This window comes from Mobula birostris, chromosome 31 (genome assembly GCF_030028105.1).
Source record: "Mobula birostris isolate sMobBir1 chromosome 31, sMobBir1.hap1, whole genome shotgun sequence".
Taxonomy (NCBI): domain Eukaryota; kingdom Metazoa; phylum Chordata; class Chondrichthyes; order Myliobatiformes; family Myliobatidae; genus Mobula; species Mobula birostris.
The window spans coordinates 12,377,052-12,396,416 of record NC_092400.1 but is presented as its reverse complement, the minus strand read 5'-3'; the positions used below and the strand labels follow the sequence as shown (position 1 = coordinate 12,396,416).

General features: G+C 43.5%; 1 protein-coding gene and 1 long non-coding RNA gene across 2 annotated transcripts in view; one reads left to right on the top strand and one right to left on the bottom strand.

The window, feature by feature from the left end:
• rbm19 (RNA binding motif protein 19) overlaps positions 1-7,364 on the bottom strand; it is a 265,310-nt gene extending 257,946 nt beyond the window's left edge. Inside the window, exons 1-2 of the mRNA XM_072247529.1 lie at positions 7,096-7,364; positions 2,527-2,709 (exon numbers count right to left, since the gene is read on the bottom strand). Of these exons, the coding sequence (XP_072103630.1) occupies positions 2,527-2,709; positions 7,096-7,131 (219 nt within the window). The 5' untranslated portion in view covers positions 7,132-7,364. The remainder of the gene's footprint in view (positions 1-2,526; positions 2,710-7,095) is intronic.
• A 522-nt stretch (positions 7,365-7,886) lies between these two features.
• Positions 7,887-19,064, top strand: LOC140190818 (uncharacterized). Its single transcript, XR_011883691.1, has 3 exons — positions 7,887-7,975; positions 8,292-8,385; positions 19,008-19,064. It is a non-coding gene; the product is annotated as an uncharacterized lncRNA (long non-coding RNA).
• The last annotated feature ends 301 nt before the right edge of the window (positions 19,065-19,365 follow it).

Below are 19,365 nucleotides of genomic sequence, written 5' to 3'. Positions count from 1 at the left end.
TGAGAAAAGTCCATCACCCACGCCCCCCCCATCCTCACCACATTCTACAGAGGTTGTATTGAGAGCATCCTGAGCAGTTGCATCACTGCCTGGTTTGGAAATTGCACCATCTCGGATCGCAAGCCCCTGCAGCGGATAGTGAGGTCAGCTGAGAAGATCATTGGGGTCTCTCTTCCCGCCATTACAGACATTTACACCACAGGCTGCATCCGCAAAACGAACAGCATTATTAAGGACCCCACGCACCCCTCATACAAACTCTTCTCCCTCCTGCCATCTGGCAAAAGGCACCGAAGCATTCGGGCTCTCACGACCAGACTACGTAACAGTTTCTTCCCCCAAGCCATCAATACCCAGAGCCTGGACTGACACCAACCTACTGCCCTCTACAGTGCCTATTGTCTTGTTTATTATTTATTGTAATGCCTGCACTGTTTTAACACTTTATGCAGTCCTGGGTAGGTCTGTAGTCTAGTACAGTTTTGTGTTGTTTTTTACATAGTTCAGTGTAGCTTTTGTATTGTTCATGTAGCACCATGGTCCTGAAAAATGTTGTCTCGTTTTTACTGTGTACTGTACCAGCAGTTATGGTTGAAATGACAATAAAATGTGATTTGACTTGACTTGACTTGGTCACCTGCAACAGATGACTCTGGCACAAGGGCCTGGTAGTATGTACAACCGTGGCCATGAATCTCACCCGCTGTCAGTTTCGACAGTGAACCGGATTTGCAGTATTCTACATTACCGATGTCCAACAGGGTCTTGCAATCACAAGAAAAACATCCAAGACAATCATATGCACCCAGGTGGTTCTCGCAGGCAACAACACGGTACACAATTAAAATTTAACAGAAAACTATTCAGAAAAGAGCAATGTTTCCCACGTTTATTTTGTAAAAATGGTTCTTAAGTACTGAGACTCTATTTAAGGCAACTTTTATTCACATGAAAGCTGTGAAAATGCACCCAGTAGAGTAACAAGGTAACAAATTGCTGCAACTCTTGGATTTTACCGTGCTAAGTACAAACAACAGAAGTCAGTGAGTTTCACAATGTAATCAGAGAGAATGCTGACAGTTTTGGCAGGTAATTACAATCTTAAAATCCAGGCTATTGCTTTTTAGTCTACTCCAGAATTCATATCACTTGCTTCTAGGTGCTTCTTCTTTCCAATACCTCACTCAGTTGTAATTATAACTCAACTTATGTGCAATACGATGTTGTTTCAGAGTTGAATTATAAACTTCCTGCCTATTACCAATTCCTAACCACAAATAAAACATGTCTATTGGTTCCATACTTACATTTCCAATTTTCAGCTCATCAATGTCCCATCGTCCAAATATCCAACAATTCTAACTGCACACATCATCCATGAGAACGCTGACCTACAGTGATACTTACGCAACTTCCAAAAAGACTTTTGCCCTCTTATTCTGCCTAAGGCACCATCTTTCTCCACACAATAGCTTTTATTCATTTCTGTTTTCCTACATCAGCCTTTTAAACTCTAGTAATGGGCTCCGGAGTCCTACCATTTTAAGTTGCTTCATGTACAATCAGTACATCCCCTTTAGCCTTAGCTGCCTCTTTACAAAAGTTTATGATAAAATAACTAGACTTCTTCACACCCCTTCTTGGAAACTAACTACAGTTCAGTCAAAAAGTTATGTACTCCCAGGGAGATATACTCTAATATCTATTACTACAATAGATTAACACAAAGTCTTGTTACTTTTTCACCAGAGGAAAAGCAGGTTTGAAAGAAGTGTCAGAATTACCCTGAATTGACAGTGGTACTGATTGACAGCGCTCCACTGTTGCTTTGCTTGATTTTCAAGGAGTTAGCAGGATGATTAACCTTCACATAATTGGATTATGTACACTAAATTCCCAGCATGAAGCTAGCTCTCCTTAAAAGCATCTTTAATTGTCATATGGCACATAATCTGGAAAATAAACCATTGCCATCAAAATGCTACACCAACATTACTGCAGATGAAACAGACTGACAGAACAAAATAAACAAGAAATCCAGTATCTTAAAACAGCATACGTCGGTACAAAACAAAGCATAAAACATCGAATACAATGTTGGTTAGTGTTCAGAGAATCACCTTCGAAGATTGCAAGACCATTCAAAACATTAAACCTAGGACAACTGTGAAATCATACTGCAACACACATAAAATGCTGGAGGAACTCAGAAGGTCAGGCAGTATCTTTTGAAATGAATAACATGCAACCCTTCTTCATGACTGAAGTGGAATGGGGAAGACACCAGAATAAAAAGGTGGGGGATTCTGGCATCTTCCCCCTTCTATTTCAACCCTGAAGAAGGATCTCAGCCTGAAACATCGACTATTTATTAATTTCCATAGATTTTGCCTGACCTGCTGAGTTCCTCCAGCATTTTGCGTGTGTTGCTTTGGATTTCCAGCACTTGCAGACTTGCTCGTGTTTATGAAATCATTTTAATATGATTTTGGTTTAATTAAATTAACAAGACTCAAGAATACTTACTGTAATCTTAGATGTATCAATGTAGGTCTTATTGAAATGTTTTAAAGCTGCTTGTGCTTCTTCTTCCGTTTTGAACCCAACAAATCCAAATTTTCTAAACTTTCCATTCTTCGCGAATTTCAATATGCAGTCGGTTAATGTTCCAAAGGCACCAAAGAGAGATTTAAAGCGTTCTTCTTTCATCTGAAAAATGAAAAATTACATTTGATTTTGGGTTGTTTATACAAAATGTACATTTGTCTAATACTCTAGTCAGAGATTAGTTGGTCAGACCTCAGCGTAAGTATTATGTGCAGTTCTGGTCGGTAAAGTACAGGAAGGATGCGATAAGATTGGAGGATGCAGAGGAAACTCACCAGGTTGTCATCTGGGATTCAGCAGTTCAGTTATGAGACTGGAAAAGATAGCCTTTTTCTCCTGGGGCAGAGGAGGTTAAGAAAGGCCATTTCAAAGTAAAGGCAGGGTTCCAATCCTGTGATCTGTTTGTACCAAAGATTAATACATACAGCAGTCGCCCAAGTACTCGTATGTACGGGCTGTATGCAAGTCAGGCATTTTTGAGCAGTATATAAAAGGTAGACTAAAGAAAACTATAGATATAACTTTACGAGATAGGTTTAGAGTACGAGACACAGAAGGGATTTGAGAAGGGCTGTCACACAGAGAGTGGTAACTACTTGGAATATACTGCTGGAGAGAGTGGTTGAAGTTGACTGACAGGATTTAAGAGCTATCTAAATGAGTACTTGAAATCCTTAGGCATAAAGCGTTATGAACCAAGTGCAGTGCAATAGGGCTAATACTGAAGGGTGCCCAGTGGTCAGCATGTATAAGTTGGGAAGAATGATTGCCTTGTTCATTTTTAATTGTGAGCGCAAGACCCTTTTGGACACTGATAACGTAGAGTACTACGTGTCCGGTTGACTGGTCCGCAAGACTGACAGTAGGGGAGTCGCAATGCCTCAGTTGTTATGCGGACCGGCCGGGCCCTCATGCTGGGGTATCACCTGTTGCAGCCACACAGGAGGGATCAGAGGCCTCTGAGTTCACTGGAATCCACATTGGGTCGGGGGCTCACCCCTCTTGTCAGTGCTGCCCTCCAGTGTTTACTCAGTGGAAGGCGAGCTGGGCCAGGACAACATCCAATGCACCATCAATCTCGGGCCATGCAACTCAGGGACTTCTTCATTGGTAAGAGGGTTAAGGATTACAAGTTCAAATTTAATTGTCTTTCAGCCCTACATGAATATGGCCAAAAAAAACAGCATTCATCTGGGTCCAAAGTGCAAAGCACAGTATTAACAGCACATATAGTTACAATAGCAGAAAAAGGTACAGTGACAAAAAATATGTTTTTTGATGAAGTTGCTGTTAATCCTGTGCTTTGCACCTTGGCCCCAGAGGAATGCTGTTTTGTTTGTCTGTATTCATGTATGGTTGAGTGACAATTAAATTTGAACTTGTAACCCTTAACCCTCTTACCAATGAAGAACCTATCAATTTCGCCCTAAATAAACTCAATAATCTGGCTTCAACAGCGCTCTGTGACCAAGAATTCCGTAGTTTCACCACCTGGCTGAAGAAGTTTCTCCTCATCTCAATTTTAAAGGGATTTCTCTCTATTCTGAGGCCATGCCTTTGGATGCTGAGACTCTCCGACTAATGGAAATATCTTCTCCATGGTCACCCTATATAGGTCTTTCAGTATCCAGTAGGATTCAATGAGATCCCTCCTCATTTTGCTCAACTCCATCAAGTACAGACCCTGAAATAGCAAATGATCCTCATATGTTAAGTGTTTCAATCCTGGGATCACTGTTATGAACCTCTGCTGAACTTCCTTCAGGGCCAGCAAATCTTTCCTTCGATATGGAGGCCAAAATTATTCATAATATTCCAAGCATGGCCCAATCAACACCTTATAAAGCATCAGCAGTAAATACTCAATTTTATATTCTAGCTCTCGAAGGGAATCCTAACATTGCACTCACCTTCCTCAATACCGATTTCTCCTGCAAGCTAACCTGAAAGGAATCCTGAATAGGACTTCCAACTCCCTTTGCACTTCTGATTTCTCTCCAATCAGAAAATAGTTTACAGCATTGTTCTTCCCATCAACATGAAGAATTCCACGTTTCCCTCTGCTGATACTTCTTACCCCACTCTCCCAACTTATCCAAGACCTTCTGCAGATTTCCTGCCTCCACAACACTAGCCGTTCCTTCACCTATCTCGGCACTGTCTGTAAACTTGCTGTCTTGCATCCAGATTATTAATGCATATAATGAAAAGTTGGGGTCCAAACACAGACCTTTGCAGAACCCTACTAGTCGCTAGCAGCTATCCTGAAAAGGATCCCTTTATCCCCACCCTATGACTTCCGCCAGTTATCCAATCTTTTCGACATACTAGTGCAGGTGGCGGATGGTCACATGAGCGGTTGGTGCATGTAACAAGTCGTGGTTATGCAACCACTGAAAAGTACTGATAATGGCCGGAGTCAGCCATCAAGTGAAAACACGACCCAGAAGAAGAAAATGCCAAACCACTTCCATAGAAAAATTTGCCAAAAACTGATTTCCCATGTTGTACATCAGGCACATAATGATGATTAGTGTTAGGGAGGACTGTAGAGTTATGTCAATATAGCAGATATTAACTCAAACAAGAACCAGACCAGTTCTTATTGTAAATGTAAGTTCATGAAACTTGCAATTAGCCTTCAGGTTTTTTAATATAAATTGTAAGCAGTAAATTGAAGTTATAAGCATAGGCTACTCCACAGACAAAGAGATTGCATATGCAGGAGCCAAATTTTGATAATGGGTTTGTGTTAATAGGCAACATGGCTAAGTTATTTCCCCATTGTGACTGAGTTCAAAATGGCAGACCAGATAGATGTTCTCGTATAACATATCAAACATGGTCACAGGTATAGGCGATCAATAGTTTTGTGTGCTTATATTTGAGTACTCAATTAATTTTAGGTGTCTGGTTCTCTGTTGTCAATAGGTTTTAGAATACTTGTGTTAATTAGTTTCTCCCAAAAGTACTTGGACCTTCAGACGCATCTTACCCATTACAATGTGCCTCCACTATGTATCTCAGAGGAACTATATGTTAACCCAAAATACTTAAGTAAACAATGTCATTGTAACTATTGAAATTGCATTGAATCACCTGCCATTTGATCTTAAGGATATAAAAATGTGATGAACCTTTGGGTTTGTGAGCCTCTACAGACAGTGTCTCTAGAATAATGCTTGCTTGTTGTGCTGATAAAAATTTCTATATCACCGGCTTCACTGTCTCTCCAATGACATATCATAGTCAGAACATTCGAATGTAATCAGTATACTACACTAAATCTTCAATGCCCAGACTTGCTGTCCATGGGTCTATATAACTGCAAGGGTGGATGTGGAATGTTGCTAAATTTAGCATGTTTTTCCAGCGGCCTTTTAGGGTCTCAGTGAGACTTGTTTATCATGAGACTTGATTTGATGCCCTGTGCTAACAAGTCGCAGAAAATGAAATCAGTGTGTATTTGAACCATAATCTGGATTGTAGGCAGAGGGTATGGCCAGAGAGGGAGTTGGGGAGAGGTTGACAGGTATAGGGGGCAAACATCTGGCCAGACCCAAGATCCATGTGTGCCTGCAGCTATGGCCCAATGTTTTGACATGCTGAAATAATAAAGCTGGGAAACTTATAAAGATGTTGTCATTATCCATGGAGAGCTTCAGAGCTGTGTGTCACTGCTAGCTGCAACTCTTGTTTCTTCAGCTTAACAATTTGAGAGTAGCAAATGCAGGTGTTTTATCATAAAAGTGCTACAGTTTAATACAACCTAATAACTTCCACATAATACCTGGTATCACAGGGAGATAACTTTCAAACTAAGTGTGATGGGTAGAGAAGCTAACAGCCTCTGCATACGAAGTATTGCAGGACTGAAGATCAAGCAAAATCAGTTGCAGGGCAGAAAACAAAGACCAAGGTGAAAAGCCACCTTGCAATTCAGATGTTACAGAGTATTCTGCTTACAGATAGAACTGTGAACAGGGAAATCCAATTTTATCAGAAAGTCAATCTCGAATCTCATCAAAAGCCATTGGCATTCTATGTCATCAAAAACTTCGCTGCCATTGCTACAAGTCACAACATCCAATTTACTAATCACCCCAGGCTTGCCGGCTGACCCATATTAGTTCCCAATTTCAGAAATTTCACCCTACTTTGAAACCTTTCCATAACGTGGGTCGCCTCATCTGTGACCTCGTGTAGACCTATGACCCCAGCACTGCTTCCACTGTATGCAAAGGCAGGGTGCATCAGTGCTGCCAGCACCCGATCGCCGGTCCCTCCTCAGCCCAAGAAGCCTCCCTGTAGCCTCGCTGACCGAGGAGTAAACAGAGCACGCTGAGAGCTCTCAGCATTTCAGTTTGATCGGCGCTGTGGGTTCCCTGAGTCCTCGGCTACTTTGACTCGCCCCCGAAACGCTCTGGGACGTCCGGTCACGTTGTAAACGCTTGACGGAGATACCATGCACAGTCCTCCCGCACCTACCCCGTTCGGGAGGTTCTTGACGATCAGCCGTGACATCCCGCCGCTCTGATCTCTCCAGCGCGCCGCCGGTGGGTTGTTGTCGTCAGCGCCCGGTAAACGGCCGCACGCGCCGCCGGTGTGGTGTCGTCAGCGCCCGGTAAACGGCCGCACGCGCCGCCGGTGTGTTGTTGTCGTTAACGCCCGGTAAACGGCCGCACGCGCCGCCGGTGTGATGTCTCCAACCCGAAATTACAACCTCCCCTCCAACCCCACGCGCTCTTCCGTTTCACTTCCCAGAATGCCTCGTCACGGGCAGTACGGCGAACGGCGAGGGACAAACCGTCTCCGCACACTTCGAAACCGCTGGTCCGAGCTCCGCGCGAGCGGAGTTGTCCGCCGACGCGACCGAAACGTTATCAGCGCTTCGCGGAAGAGTTGCGTCGTTGGAGAATTCAGTTTCACAGAAAATGTGAAATAGTCTAGATTTATGCTCTAAAACTTAGAATCATAAAATAATACAGCAAGTACAGGGAATAAAACATGTTTATATAATTACCTGCTAATATATATCAACGTATTTACGCACGATAAAAACAGTATTTACACCAACAGAGGTAGGCGATGAGTTCTTCACTTCCCAATTCCATAATAAAGGTGACTTTTTTCTGTTTTCGTGGATGTCTGCGAAGAAAAAGAATTTCAGGATACATATCGTATACATTTCTCTGACATTAAATGTACCTATTGAACGTATTGAACTATTCTTTGAAAAAAATCGAAACTGTCTCTGAAATGAAAACAAAATGTTGGAAATAATAAGTTACCCAGCATCTGTAAAGAGACAACCAAAGTTAAAGCTTCAGCGATCAACACTGGGAACACAGCGTGTGTAATTTTTCATGTAAGCGCACCTCTTATTTGCGTTCATTACTTTTTGCAGCTACAGTCTAGAAATTAGTAAAATCCATTCCCAAAAGTGAGAGATTTTTTAAAATGCCAATGTATTTTATGAAGTGCATCCACTCACTAATCTTAGGTTCATCATTGTGAAATTTATTTGTCCTTGTTTCACTGAACATAAAGATACTTTGCTGCATAATTAATTGAAGTCTTTGTGCACAGGTATATTCACTCAGTTACTGTTATTGAGAAGCCTGAAGACAAATCCTATTCGATGAGTACATAATTTGTTCTCTCTTACTTCTGCTCAATGTTAGTGCTGCCTGTCTATTACTGAGGAGAAAAGTGCAACAAGAGAAGAGGTTGGATTAAACAGATCAGAGGAGAAAAAAAAAGGCAGAAAGGTAAAAGGTAAAATGGCAAGGATCAAGACTATTACTTCTATAGTGGCTACAAAGAATATATAGTGCTTTTTGTGAAGTGCTACCCAATACATTTAGAGGTGTCCTTTATTGTGCTGAAACTTTAGAAACAGTAACCAGAAAACAGCCCAAGACCATAAGACAAAGGAGCAGAAATCAGTCATTCGGCCTATCGAGTCTGCTCCGCCATTTTATCATGAGCTGATCCATTCTCCCATTTAGTCCCACTCCCCCGCCTTCTCACCATAACCTTTGATGCCCTGGCTACTCAGATACCTATCAATCTCTGCCTTAAATACACCCAATGACTTGGCCTCCACTGCTGCCCATGGCAACAAATTCCATAAATTCACCACCCTCTGACTAAAAAAGTTTCTTCGCTTTTCTGTTTTGACTGGGCGCCCTTCAATCCTTAAGTCATGCCCTCTCGTACTAGACTCCCCCATCATGGGAAACAACTTTGCCTCATCCACTCTGTCCATGCCTTTCAACATTAAAAATGTTTCTCTGAGGTCTCCCCTCATTCTTCTAAACTCCCAGGAATACAGTCCAAGAGCGGACGAACGTTCCTCATATGTTAACCCTCTCATTCCCGGAATCATTCTAGTGAATCTTCTCTGTGCCCCCTCCAACGTCAGCACATCCTTTCTTAAATAAGAAGACCAAAACTGCCCACAGTACTCCAAGTGAGGTTTCACCAGCACCTTATAGAGCCTCAACATCACATCCCTGCTCCTAAACTCTATTCCTCTAGAAATGAATGCCAACATTGCATTCACCTTCTTCACTACTGACTCAACCTGGAGGTTAACATTAAGGGTATCCTGTACGAGGACTCCCAAGTCCCATTGCATCTCAGAACTTTGAATTCTTTCCCCATTTAAATAATAGTCTGCCCATTTATTTCTTCTGCCAAAGTGCATATTAATATGTCATATTATTTATGTCTGTTATATAAATAATTTTATCAGAAACCTAAATATTTTTCATGTTTTTTTGAAAATTATTAGTGTAGTTGATCAAGGAATGCTGACCTTTCAGTGAGCTAATTTAGTAATTGATAAGTACCGGTAAAAGACAGGAGTCATTTATTTAGGTGGCAGACAAAGCATTAATGCATTTGGTAAATTATTCTTCCCCCCAGATAAATATCTGCCCACATAATGGAGAATTTGTTGATTACCAATAAATAACAAAGCACATTTCATTCCAGGTATCTCTTTAGGTATTTCGTGCTCTCTCAGAAATTTAGGTGGAGTGTGAATAATTCATCCTATGATGAACCATAAAGCATCAAGATAAATTGCTGAATTATAATTGAGATCAAATACCCCTCAAAATGAAGGATTCATTAAGTTCAAGTCAGTATCTTTATTATCAATGCTGAGATGTTTAGATTGTCATAAATCTACAAGGGGTGATTGATAAGTTCAATTTCAGAAAACCTAGCACATTTATTTTTCAACATAGTCCCCTCCTACATGTACACACTTAGTCCAGCGGTCGTGGAGCATACGGATCCCTTCTTTGTAGAAGTGGCCCACAGCAGGGTGATTGATAAGTTTGTGGCCTAAGATAGAAGGAGATGTGTTATCAACTTCAAACTTTCTGCATTATCACTCAAAGAGTTAAACTGCACGTGCATGTAACGAGAGCGTCTTGGACCTCCAGGTGGTCCACAGTAGGGGAGATTGATAAATTCGTGGCCTAGGGTAGAAGGAGTTGAGTTATACAGCTCTCGTTATATGCACGTGCAGTTCAACTCTTTGAGTGAAAAAGCAGAAAGTTTGAAGTTAATAACACATCTCCTTCTACTTTAGGCCACAAACTTATCAATCACCCCTGCTGTGGACCACTTCTGGAGGTCCAAGATGCCGGCCTCTACAAAGAAGGGATCCACATGCTCCAACCGCTGGACTAAGTATGTAAATGTAAGTAAAATAAATGTGCTAGGTTTTCTAAAATTGACTCCTTCTACCTTAGGCCACAAACTTATCAATCACCCCTCATAGATGCTACAGTCAGAAGTTCCCACCTGCTTCAAAAGGGCAGCAATTATACCAGTGCCCAAGAAGAGTAGTGTGAGCAGTCTTAATGACTATTGTCCAGTAGCACTCACATCTACAGTGATTAAATGCTTTGAGAAGTTGGTCATGGCTGGAATCAACTCCTGCATCAGCAAGGTCCTGGATCCACTGCAATTGTCTATCTGCTCAATAGGCTACAGCAGATACAATCTCAATGGCTCTTCACATGGCCTTAGATCACCTGGACAAAACAAACACCTATGTCAGAGTGCTGTTCGCAGAATATAACACAGCACTTAACACCAACATTCCCACAGTTCTGATTGATAAGCTACAGAACCTGGGCCTTTGTACCTCCCCCTGCAATTGGATTTTCGACTTCCTAATTGGAAGCCCATAATCTGTGTGGATTGATAATATCTCCTCCTCGCTGACAATAAACACTAGTGCACCTCAGGGATGTGAGCTTAGCCCATTGCTCTACTCTCTCTAGACTCATGATTGTGTGGCTAGGTATAGCTGAAATGCTATCTATAAATTTGCTGATGATACAACCATTGTTGGTAGAATCTCAGATGGAGCTGAGAGAGTGTACAGGAGTGATATGTACCAGCTAGTTGAGTGGTGTCATAGCAACAACCGTGCACTAAATGTCAGTAAGATCAAAGAGCTGATTGTGGACTTCAGGAAGACAATCTTCACAAGGGGATCAGAAGTAGAAAACATGAGCAACTTCAAGTTCCTGAGTGTCAAGATCTCTGAAGATCTAACCTGAATGCAACATGTTGATGCAGCTATAAGGGAGGCAAGACAGCGGCTATATTTCATTAGGAGTTTGAGGAAATTTGGTTTGTCACCTAAAACACTCGAAAGCTTCTACAGATGTACGTGGAGAGCAGTCTGACAGGCTGCATCACTGTCTGATATGGGGGTTGGGGGCTACTGCACAGGATTGAAAGAAGCTACAGAAAGTTGTAAAATTTGTCAGCTCCATCTTGGGTACCAGGGTCCATAGTATCCAAGACATCTTCGAAGAACAGTGCCTCAGAAAGGCAGCGTCCTTTATTAAGGGCTCCCATCTCCCAGGACATGCCCCCTTCTCATTGTTACCATCAGGTAGGAGGTACAGAAGCCTGAAGGCACACGCTCAGCGATTCAGGAACAGCTTTTTTCCCTCTGTCATCCAATTTCTAAATGGACATTGAACCCTTGAACACTACTTCACATTTTTATATATTATTTCTGTTTTCACACTTTTTAATTTAGCTATTTAATATAAGCATATAAACTTTGTAGTTTTTCCTATATTTTTCTGTATTATGTATAACGAGATCTAGGTGTTCTTGTACATCAGTCACTGAAAGCAAGCATGCAGGTACAGCAGACAATGAAGAAAGCTAATGGCATGCTGGCCTTCATAACAAGGGGAATTGAGTATAGGAGCAAAGAGGTCCTTCTGCAGCTGTACAGGGCCCTGGTGAGACCACACCTGGAGTACTGTCTGCAGTTTTGGTCTCCAGATTTGAGGAGGGACATTCTTGCTATTGTGGGAGTGCAGCGTAGGTTCACAAGGTTAATTCCCGGGATGGCAGGACTGTCATATGTTGAAAGATTGGAGTGACTGGACTGGGCTTGTATACACTGGAATTTAGAAGGTCGAGAGGGGATCTGATTGAAACATAAAAGATTATTAAGGGACTGGACACGCTGAAGGCAGGAAGCATGTTCCCGCTGATGGGTGAGTCCAGAACCAGAGGCCACAGTTTAAGAATAAGGGATAGGCCATTTAGAACGGAGTTGGGGAAAAACTTTTTCACCCAGAGAGTGGAGGATATGTGGAATGCTCTGCCCCAGAAGGCTGTGGAGGCCAAGTCTCTGGATGCTTTCAAGAAAGAGATGGATAGAGCCCTTAAAGATAGCGGAATCAAAGGTTATGGGGATAAGGCAGGGACTGGATACTGATTGTGGATGATCAGCCATGATCACAGTGAATGCCGGTGCTGGCTTGAAGGGCCGAATGGCCTACTCCTGCACCTATTGTCTATTGTCTATATTGCATTGTACTGTTGCCGCTAAGATAACAAATCTTACAACATATGTCAGTGATATTAAACCTGATTCTGATAACTTGGATTAAGTGAAAACTTCTGGCTCAGAGCACTACTTCCTGAGTTATTAGGAAACAACTTTTATTTCCTTCACAGAATTTCACACAAATCAACCAAACGAACTGTAACATGCATTATTAGGAATAATACCTATCAAAGTGCTTCTTAAATCATCCCACTGTACCTGCTTCAACTACTTCTTCCAGCAGTTCATTCCATGTACATGCTGCCCTTCTTCACTACATCTAATTTTGTGTCATCCACAAAGTTACTGATCAAGCCTTGTGCATTTGCATCCATATCATTTGTATAGAACAAAGACCAGTACAGCACAATACTGGCCCTTTGGCCCACGATGTTATGCTGACCTTTTAACCTGCTCCAAGATCAATCTAACCCTTCCCTTCCACGTAGCCCACCAGTTTTCTTTCATCCACGTGCCTATCTAAGAGTCTCTTAAATGGCCCTAATATATCTGCCTCTACCCCCACCCCCAACATTATCATCCTCTGTAAAAATACTTGCCTCTGACGACCTTCCTATACTTCCTCCAATCACCTTAAAAGTATGTCCTCTCAAATTAACCATTGCCACCCTTGGAAAAGGCTGCTGGTTGTCCATTCTGTAATTTTATACATCTCATAAGAACATCAGAACATAAGAAATAGGAGCAGGAGTAGGCCATCTGGCCTGTTGAGCCTGCTGCACCATTCAATAAGGTCATGGTCATGTCATGACTGATCTGGCCATGGACTCATCTCCACCTATCTGCCTTTTCCCCTTAACCCTTAGTTCCTCTACTAAGCAAAAAAAAACTATCCAACCTTGTCTTAAATATATTTACTGAAGTAGCCTCCACTGCTCCATTGGGCAGAGAATTCCACAGATTCACCACTCTCTGGGAAAAGCAGTTTCTCCTCATCTCAGTCCTAAATCTACTCCCCAGAATCTTGAGGATATGTCCTCTAGTTCTAGTCTCACTTACCAGTGGAAACAACTTTCCTGTCTCTATCTTATCTATCCCTTTCATAATTTTATATGTTTCTGTAAGATCTCCTCTCATTCTTCCGAATTCCAGCGAGTACAGTCCTAGGTGACTCAATCTCTCCTCATAGTCTAACCCCCTCATCTCTGGAATCAACGTAGTAAACCTTCTCTGCACCGCCTCGAAAGCCAGTATATCCTTCCTGAAGTTAGGAGACCAGAACTGCATGCAGTACTCTAGGTGCGACATCACCATTACTCTGTACAGTTGCAGCATAACCTGCTTGCTCTTAAATTCAATCCCTCTAGCAATGAAGGTCAATATTCCATTTGCCTTCTTGATTGCCTGCTGCATCTGCAAATCAACCTTTTGTGATTCATGTACAAGCACCCCCAAGTCCCTCTGCACAGCAGCATGCTGCATTTTTTACCATTTAAATAATAATCTGTTCTTCCATTTTTCCTTCCAAAGTGTATGACCTCGCATTTACCAACATCGTACTCCATCTGCCAGACCTTACCAGCTCACTTAACCTATCTATATCTCTCTGCATACTCTCCATATCTTCTGCACAATTTGCTTTTCCACTCAATTTAGTATCATCCAGCAAACTTAATTACACTACACTTGGTCCCCTCTTCCATATCATCAATGTATATCGTGAACAGTTGCTGGCCCAGCACCGACCTCTACGGCACACCACTCACCACTGATTGCCAACCAGAGTGGCACCCATGTATCCTAGCTCTGCTTTCTATTAGTTAACCAATCCTCTATCCATGCTAATACATCACCCCCAACTCTGAGCATAACTCTTAAGTATAAGTATTTTATGTGGCACCTTATCAAACACCTTCTGAAAATCCAAGTAAATAATGTCTATCTGTTCCCTCTATCCACTGTGCTCGTTATATCCTCAAAGAACTTAAGTCTACCTCGCATCCTCCTTTGCTTCAAAGAGGAAAGGCCTAGCTCACTCAACCTTTTCTCACAACAGGTGTTCTGTAATCTAGGCAGCATCCAGGTAATTCTCTCCGCACTCTCTCTAAAGCAAGGTACCTGTTGTAATGTGAGCATTATTAAAAGTAAGTTAATACTAATTAGGATAATGGGGGGGGGGGATTTACTTCCGTTCTCTTTCACTTCTGGTGTGCTTTGCATATAGTGTTCCTGCCATGCCGTACGGGTTGTGAAAGCCTCTGTATATACATATCGGTTTTGACGTTCGAGATAAAGTTGTTTCTTTGGGCATGAAGTTGTCGAGTGTGCCTTTTTCAAAGTAGAAGTTACCATATATTTTTGGCGACGAGGTGAACTGGTTTTGTGGACGTGTTGTCACGTTTCGAACAGGAGCAGCAGCGCCAATAAGGGGCCTCACGTTCAGATGGCCACGTTTGGGACTATCGGTGAATTTGTGGAGTTAACAGAGGACTGGCCGGAGTATGAGGAAAGGTTAAGAAACTTTTTCTGTGCTAATGGAACTACTGAGGAGGCTAAGAAGCATTCCATTCTCCTAGTGTGTGTGGGGCAAAGACTTACAAGCTAATAAGGAATTTAGCCACACCGTGGAAATGTGGGGACATTCCATATGATGAACTGGTCAAGCTCGTGGGGACCCACTACAATCCAAAACCTTCTGTGATAGTCCAACGGTGTAAGTTTCACAGCCGTTTCAGGAAGCCAGGTCAGTCTGTGGCCAATTTTGTGGCCGAGCTTCGGCAGCTGTCGGAGCATTGTGATTTCGGAGCGGTGTTGGATGACATGCTCCGTGATAGATTGGTATGCGGCGTTAATAATGACGGCATACAACGCCGCCTGTTAGGGGAAACTCCACCGTTGACTTTCAAGAAAGCCTTAGAGATTGCCCAAGGCATGGAGATGGCTGATAATCATGTCAAGAATATCCAGAAAGAACATGGGGGGGTCACAGTTGGTGGCAGTGCACCAAGTCAGGAGGGAGACTGGTAAACAGGCAAAGCGGGTGGAATGTTTCTGGTGTGGAGGGACGCACTATGCAAATGACTGCAAATTCAAAGACACTGTCTGCCATGCTTGTAACAAAAAGGGACATTTAGCTAAAAAGTGCAGAAGTTCAAAGGGTAAGGTTAAGCCTGGGCAGGGGAAAGCTCAACAGACTCAGGCAGCCACACACCATCTAGAAGAAGCAGATGAAGAGGCAGCGTATGCCTACAACATGTTTGGAGTGGAAACAGATGACGAACCACCTGAACCATATTATGCTACAGTCACTGTCAGGAGAAAGGAGATTAAGTTTGAGATTGATTCAGGGGCTACTGCATTGGTCATCAGTGAGGAGACCTACAGGAGGACATGGGGGTCCAACCTGCCTCCCATTCGACCGTCAAAGCTCGAACTCAGGACCTATACACGGCAGCCCATACCTCATTTAAGGGTGTTATATGTGGACATTTCAGCCGGGGGTCAGAAGGCTGAAGCTAGGCTAGGGATAGCTAAGGGCAGGGGACCCAGTCTTTTGGGTTGCGATTGGCTTCGCAAAATCCGGCTAAACTGGTATGAAATTAAGTATGCACACATGACGGAGGACATTCTGCAGCAGTACAGTGACGTTTTCAGGGACGAGCTAAGAACACTGAAGGGCGTGACAGTGAAACTCCATGTCGATCCTGAGGCTACACCACGTTTTTTTAAGCCCAGGTCAGTGCCCTATGCCATGAAAGGCAAAGTCGAGGAGGAGCTGGAATGTTTACAGAGGCTGGGCATCATTGAGCCCATCCAGTTTTCAAGGTGGGCAGCTCCCATTGTTCCAGTTTTGAAGGCAGACGAAACAGTGAGGATATGTGGGGATTATAAGCTTACGGCAAATCAGGTCTCTAGGCTGGAGGAGTACCTGTTGCCACGGGTGGATGACCTGTTTGCGACCCTGTCAGGGGGTAAGCTGTTCACAAAGCGGGACATGAGCCACGCCTACCAACCGCTGCTGCTTGACGAGGATTCAAAGGAGTACGTCACAATTAATATGTACAGGGGATTTTTCAAGTATAATCGCCTGGTGTTTGGAGTGGCGTCCGGCCCTGCCATTTTCAAAAGGACAATGGACACTTTGCTGCAGGGGATCCCACACGTAGCAGTGTACCTTAATGATATTTTGATCACGGGGGCTATGGAGGTGGAGCATCTGGCTAATTTAGAACGGGTGCTGAAGAGGCTCTCAGACGCAGGGCTGCGGTTGAAACGTGGAAAATGTGTGTTCCTGGCATCGAGTGTGACTTACCTGGGACACAAGATCACAGCTGAGGGGCTTTGCCCTGTGGAGGACAAAGTGAGAGCTATTAAGGAGGCCCCAAGCCCCAAGACTGTCAAGGAACTCAGATCATTTTTAGGCATGGTGAATTATTATGGCAAGTTTCTTCTTGACCTCTCAAGGGTTTTGACCCCACTGTATAAGCTGCTTCACAATGACACTAAGTGGCAGTGGGGTGAAGAGCAGGAAAAAGCTTTCAAGGAAGTGAAAGAACTCCTCCACTCAGCGAAGCTGCTTGTTCACTATGACCCAGACAAGGAGATCACCCTTGCATGTGATGCCTCGCCCTATGGAGTCGGGGCAGTTCTCTCACATGTAATGGAGGACTGTTCAAAGAAACATATTGGTTTTGCTTCACGTACCCTGACAGCTGCTGAGAAGGGATATTCACAGTTAGACAAAGAAGGTCTGGCCATTGTTTTTGGGGTCAAACGCTTTCATCAATACCTTTATGGACACGTATTTACAATTTATACGGACCATAAACCACTGATGAGCCTGTTCAGTGAGACTAGAAGCATCCCACTGCTAGCCTCAGCCAGGATACAGTGTTGTCAGCCTACCAGTATACTATAGTGTACAGAGCGGGTGGGGAGAATGCAAACGCCGATGCACTGAGTCGACTACCTTTGCCTGAGACACCTGTTACTACATATGTGCCTCCAGAGACTGTGTTTTCATTGGAGAGGCTGTCAGAAACACCTGTAAAGGTGACCCAGATCAAGCAGTGGATAGAGAGGGACCCAGTCCTGTCCCAAGCCAAGACATTTCTTTTACAAGGTTGGCCCAGAGTCGTGGAAGGAGAGGAACTGAGGCCTTACGCCAAACACAAGACAGAACTGAGTCTGCAGGATGGCTGCATTTTCTGGGGGGGGGGCGAGGGTCATCGTGCCTCCCCCTGGCCATTCACAGATTGTGGAGGAAATTCATGAGACTCATCCAGGGGTGTCTCAAATGAAAAGCCTTACAAGATCCTACGTTTGGTGGCCAAGAATGGATCAGGATCTGGAGAACAAGGTAAAATCATGCACACAATGTCAGACTAATCAGAATATGCCACCACCAGCTCCTTTGCACCCATGGGAGTGGCCAGACTGGTCTAGGCTACTTTTGGACTTTGCTGGCCCTTTTATGGGGCAGATGTTTCTTGTAATGGTAGATGTACATTCTAAGTGGATCGAAGCTCACATCATGAGCAACATCACAGTCCCCTCAACCAGAGACAAACTCAGGCAAGTGTTTGTAGTCCACGGATTGCCTGACACTCTGGTCACTGATAATGGCCCGATGTTCACCAGTGAGCTGTTCAGTGTGTTCATGCAGCAGAATGGGTTCATCACATTCGGACGGCCCCTTTCCACCCAGCTTCCAATGGTTTGGCTGAGCAGGCTGTTCAGACAGTGAAGGAAGGCCTGAAGTGGATGACAGGGGACTCTCTTAACATTTGGCTTTCACATTTCCTGTTTAAACACCGCCTCACGTTACAGACTACGACTGCCCGCACTTCAGCAGAGATGCTGGTGGGACGTAGGCCCAAGTCAAGATTGGACCTGCTGCGCCCGGACATGAAGGCAAAAGTGGAGAGAAAGCAGGAAAAGCAGAAGGAGGGACATGATTAACATGCGCGAGAGAGGCGGTTAAAACTGGATGACAATATCTATGTGAGAAACAATCAGCAACGGCTGCCTGGGATTATTCTTAAGCAGCGTGGTCCCATGTCCTATGTTGTTAAGCTGACTGATGGGAGTGTTTTCCGCGGACATCAGGACCATGTGCACCTGCGTCATGATACCAGCTTAGAGGCAGACAGTTCCATGGAGTTTCCATTTGTGAATCAGACTACAGTGGAAGCATGTCCACCAGTGACTTTGCCAGAGAGCGAGACGCTAGCAGAGGGGTTGGGGTCCCCTGAAGAGGATGAACATTCTCACACAGACACCTCTCGTGTTCCCAACACCAGAACCACCCAAAACACCATCACCAGCGGTGCCTGCTGGGTCACCAGGGGTAGTGTGCAGATCACAGCACACTTGTAAGCCTCCTGACAGACTGAATCTTTGACCGGACAGTTTTTTTTTGTTGTTGTTGGATTGAATGTTGACTCTATCACGTTTTCCAGATGTTTTGTATTGGTAAACTGTTGCTGAGATACTAGTATAAGTTTTCAGGGGTACGCAAATTAGTAACACCACTGTTTTTATTTCCTAGTTTTTTACATTTGAGGAATGTTGGATTTTAAAGGCGAAGAAGTGTTGTAATGTGAGCATTATTAAAGGTAAGTTAATACTAATTAGGATAATGGGGGAGGGGTGTTTACTCCCGTTCTTTTTACTTCCGATGTGCTCTTTGTATATAGTGTTCCTGCCATGCCGTATGGGTTGTGAAAGCCTCTGTATATACATATCGGTTTTGACATTCGAGATAAAGTTGTTTCTTTGATCATGAAGTTGTTGAGTGTGCCTTTTTCAAAGTAGAAGTTACCACAGTACCCAACCTTTTTTATACCATGAAGGGTCCGTGGACCCTAGGTTGGGAACCCCTGCTCTAAAGTTTCCACATTCTTCCT